Source organism: Musca autumnalis, unplaced genomic scaffold, assembly GCF_047663935.1.
Source record: "Musca autumnalis isolate F117 unplaced genomic scaffold, ASM4766393v1 scaffold_3, whole genome shotgun sequence".
Classification (NCBI taxonomy): Eukaryota; Metazoa; Arthropoda; class Insecta; order Diptera; family Muscidae; genus Musca; species Musca autumnalis.
In genome coordinates, this window is record NW_027411866.1 from 132,077,147 (window position 1) to 132,081,832 (window position 4,686).

At 37.5% G+C, this 4,686-nt stretch overlaps 1 protein-coding gene across 1 annotated transcript; it reads left to right on the plus strand.

Annotated features, from left to right (window-relative positions):
* The first annotated feature begins 3,318 nt into the window (after nt 1-3,318).
* LOC141400100 (farnesol dehydrogenase-like) lies at nt 3,319-4,406 on the plus strand. The gene is made up of 3 exons (XM_073979530.1): nt 3,319-3,981; nt 4,044-4,181; nt 4,253-4,406. Exons 1-3 carry the CDS (start codon nt 3,400-3,402, stop codon nt 4,292-4,294), a joined length of 762 nt encoding a protein of 253 aa, XP_073835631.1. The 5' UTR covers nt 3,319-3,399; the 3' UTR covers nt 4,295-4,406.
* The last annotated feature ends 280 nt before the right edge of the window (nt 4,407-4,686 follow it).

Consider the following 4,686-nt stretch of genomic DNA (forward strand, 5'->3'; position numbering starts at 1 on the left):
AATATCCCTGACACGATCTTGTAGGCAATAGGGAGTCCCTATAGTTAGAGCATACAGTCTTATCTCCTTACTTGTGGAAAGGGCACTGGATGCTCAGGTTCCAATTCTCGGGTACTCGTTCTTACTGACAGAAGGTGCTAACTAGCTGGTGAATACACCTTATCAGCGTATCGCCTCCGATTTTGAACAGCTCGGCTGGTAAGTCATCGGCTCCTGCTGCCTTATTATCCTTCAGGCGGTTTATTGCTGTCTTTACCTCATTTTGGCTGGACGGTATACATTCTTCTGGGATTGGATCTGTGGTTCGCTACTATCGGATACCAACAGTTTGGAAAAATGTTCTTTCCATATCCTGAGCACACTATCTGTATAAGTTACCAAATTACCTTGCTGGTCTCTACCAAAGCCTTCAGTTTAATGTTTCACTCTTTGGTAGAACTTTCGTACTTCTTTCTGGCTCCTGTACATCTCGATTTTTTTCACACTCCGCCTTTCCTTTTCTCCTTTTCCTTTTCTTTTCTCTTCTCTCCTTAGAAATATTAGGATATGCAAAGTATGAACCAAAAAAATAGTGAACTTTTGGTTCATAAGGTAGTACTAGAAGTGGACCAATATGGCCCATCTTCGAATTTGATCTAATTTTGGACAGAATATAACGAGAGCCATATTTTGAACCTAATCCGTTCGAGAGTTATCGTTGCGCACCACGCATGACTTAATCGATTGCAAATGGTCTGAAACCGATTTCGTCGAAACATACTTGGGGTCCAAACCCATTATTTCGATGAGGCACATTTTTGGTCGTATAAAAGTGTATATGGGCATTTTTGAGTTAAATGGGACACTTTCTCAAGATGAGATTATTGATTTCATTTACTTGTTGCTGTGGTGATACTGCTCATCAGCAAAAAATTTTAGTATATTTTCAGATTTTTTTTATTCATTTTTAGTTTCGTTGGCTCGATGTCAGTAGAATAAAAAAAAATTTTGGTTTTTATATCATTTTATTTCGATATACATCTTCGATCATCATCAGGGATTGTGCTTAAAAAGAACAAATAAAATTGCTTTTATAATTTTAACAATAATTTACATTTTATGACAATAATTACATTTCGTTATAATCTCGGACAACTAAGTTTACATCCACACTATTCGCAAGTATTTTCCGACTAAACATTTCTATGTTTCTCTACAATATTTCTATAAATTTGAGCACAGCGTTTCTTTATACCCTCAGCCTTTAGGCTAAAGAGGGTATTTACACTTTGATACGACCAAAAATGTGCCTCATCGAAATAATGGTTTTAGACCCCAAGTATGTTTGTACGATATCCGTTTCAGACAATTTTGAGTAGATCTAGCAATGTCCGTCTGTCTGTCTGTATGGCAGGCTGGTGCGCACGATAACTCTCGAACGGATCAATCGATTCGGTTCAAATTTTGGGTATCGAAATATTTTGTCCAGATTCGATTTAAGTTCGAAGATGGGCCATATAGGTAAACTCCTTAGGGTACCTCCCCCACAAATGTTCAAAAATTGTCGCAAAACTTGTGCGCACGATAACTCTTGTAGGGAATAACCGATTTGGTCCATACTTTGCACATCGTGTAATTTCTACCAAACTTAGATGAGGTTCAAATATGGACTCAATCGGAATACTCCTTCGGGTACCTCCCACACAAAATTTCGGAAAAGTTCAGTTTAGGACCTGGTCTCGAATCGCTTTGATTTTTGTATACGCAAGTTGTATTCGCTGTCCTCTATACGACGCTGTAAGTTTCATTAGGGGCAGGTCCATACTTCCTGAGAAAATAGCCTGAAAGTTACAAAAAACCCTATGACACCGTGTGTAGTGGTTGCAGCGCAAGATAACTCTCAAACGGATCTGCCGATTCGGTCCACAATTTGGCTTTCGTAATATTTTGTCCAAACGTAGTTCAAGTTCAAAGATGGATTATATCGGTCCACTCCTTCCGGTACCTCCCCCACAAAAGTTCGAAAATGTTCGGAAAATTTGTGCGTACGATAACTCTTGAAGGGAGTAACCGATTTGGTCCATACTTTGCACATTATGAAATTTCTACCAGTCTAAGATGAGGTTCCATTATGGACTCAATCGGTAAACTCCTTCGAGTACCTCCCACACAAAATTTCGGAAAAGTTCAGTTTAGGACCTGCTCTCGAATCGCCTTGGTTTTTGTTGTAACATCTTGTATTCACTGTCCCCTATACGAAGGTACAAGTTTCCTCAGGGGGCAAGTCCATACTTCCTGAGAAAATAGCCTGAAAGTTACAAAAAACCCTGTGACACCGTGTGTTGTGGTTGGAGCGCAAGATAATTCTCGAACGGAAATGCCGATTCCGGCCAAAATTTGGCCTTAGTAATATTGTTTCCTATATTTGTCCACTCCATCCCGTACATCCCAAACAAAATTTTGGATAAGTTCACTTTAAGACCTCCTATTGAATCACTTTGATTTTTGTTGAAGCAACTTACATTCGCTGCCTCAATTACGATGGTAAAAGTTGTTTCAGGGGCAAGTCCATACTTCTTGAGAAAACAGCCCGAAGGGTGTAAAACCCCCTTTATGTACCTTTTCCGCCAAATTTTTGAACATTAATCCTAATCAACATTTTTGTCGGTTCATACGACCAACATTTTGAAACCCCCTAAATACATAAGTTTTTTGTGAAAAAAAGTGTTTCAATTCGGACAGGCTGAGGGTATATCTCTGTCGGCAAAGCCGACTGATACTTTTTTACTTGATTTATTTTTTTTTTTTTTTTTTTTTTTTTGACTAACGGTTCCAAAGATATCGCGCGTTGAAAAAGTCGTATTCTGTAAAAACCATATGCAAAGAAATACTCATAACTTGTTTATTATTGGTCCAATTCGAAAAAAAGCCTTTCGTATGTTTTGCTGTTTTATCAGCTGTTTAATTAAAAATAGAAAAAATTGCACGGTGGGCTTGGATGCAATTTTCGCCATTCAATATTTAAAACAGCCAAGATCACCCATATACGTAACTACAACAACAACATGCCTACTCTTTATTCTCATCTGTCGTGGTTATGAAAGGAAAGACTTTCTCAGAGAGACTAATCCAAAAGATATTTTGATCACCACCGATTTAAAATCATATATTCTCATTAGCATAAAGGCTAAAGGTATAAAAATGTATTAATAATACATTTGTCTTGGCAACTCTGGCCTGCCGATAATTCTCATCTTAAGAGAAAAGATTTGCACGAAATAAGAGTACCGATATGTGCGTGCAAAACACATTTGTTTATTTCAAACAAACAAAATCAGTAGTATTCTCTATACGAAGATCGACAAGAAAACACTTCGGACCCGCACAAAAAACTTATTTAATTAAATTAAAAAGTAAATAATGGACAAATGGCACAATAAGGTGGCTGTTGTAACGGGAGCTAGTGCTGGTATAGGAGCAGCATGTTGTAAAGCCCTAGTGGACAATGGAATGATAGTCATAGGTTTGGCTAGACGGCCAGAACGTATTGATGAAATACACAATTCATCATGGCCCGACGATGAAGAAAAACAAAAACGCCTGCATTCCCTAAAATGTGATGTTCGCCAAGAGACACAAGTGGTGGAGGCATTTGCAAAAATTGTCAAAGATTTCGGACCCATAGCAGTGCTCATCAACAATGCTGGCATTGTACGCAGTACTGAGTTGGTAAGGGAAAATAACACAGAAGATTTACGAGCCATAGTCGATACAAATATTATGGGTGTGGCATTTTGTACACGAGAGGCGTTTAAGTCGATGTCCAAGAATTCCGACGGGTTGGGTCATGTCATCATTATAAATAGTGTAGCCGGTCATAGGGTAATACATTTTGAAGGTATGTCAACAAATATGTATCCGGCATCGAAACATGCCATCACCGCCATGACTGAGGTGTATCGTAATGAATTTCTGATGCATAATACCAAAATAAGGGTTACGGTAAGGATGAAATGTAAATTTGGAAATAATAAATAGTTAACAAAATTCATTTTTATACGCAGAGCATTAGTCCCGGTGTGGTACGCACAGAAATTTTCACCGAACAGGCTTTGGAAATGATGAAAGATTTTCCATTTTTGGAGGCTTCCGATATTGCCGATGCTGTAATTTATTGTTTACAAACACCAGCGCATGTTCAGGTGAGTGTTTCACCCACTTATCCTGGTGAAGAGTTCAAATAACTGTAATATTTCATATGATTTTTTTTTAGATCCACGAATTGACTATTAAGCCAGTCGGCGAAAAGTTTTAAAGTAAGAATGCGCTATGAGAATAATTTGTGGGCTCCACATCCTGGAACTGTATTGTTGCATGATAAAATCTATAGTAAAATAACAAAATAAATACAAATTATTAAAAACATATAAGATCGGTTTAAGTTCGGCCGGTGCCGATTTTAAAAGGTAGATATATACTGACAACGAAGACAAATTACCAAATTTCAGACATTTTGACATAATAATCAAAGACATAAAGTAATAAAGACCTGACAAAATGCATGCAACAAAAAAATGTTTACGAAACTATGTATAGAAACATTACCCTTAACAGGTTGCAGTTAATTCAAAATCGCAACCAAGGAGGAACATTTCATGTAATGGTATCAGAAACGAAATTTATGAATTCAAGGATATGTTCAAGAAT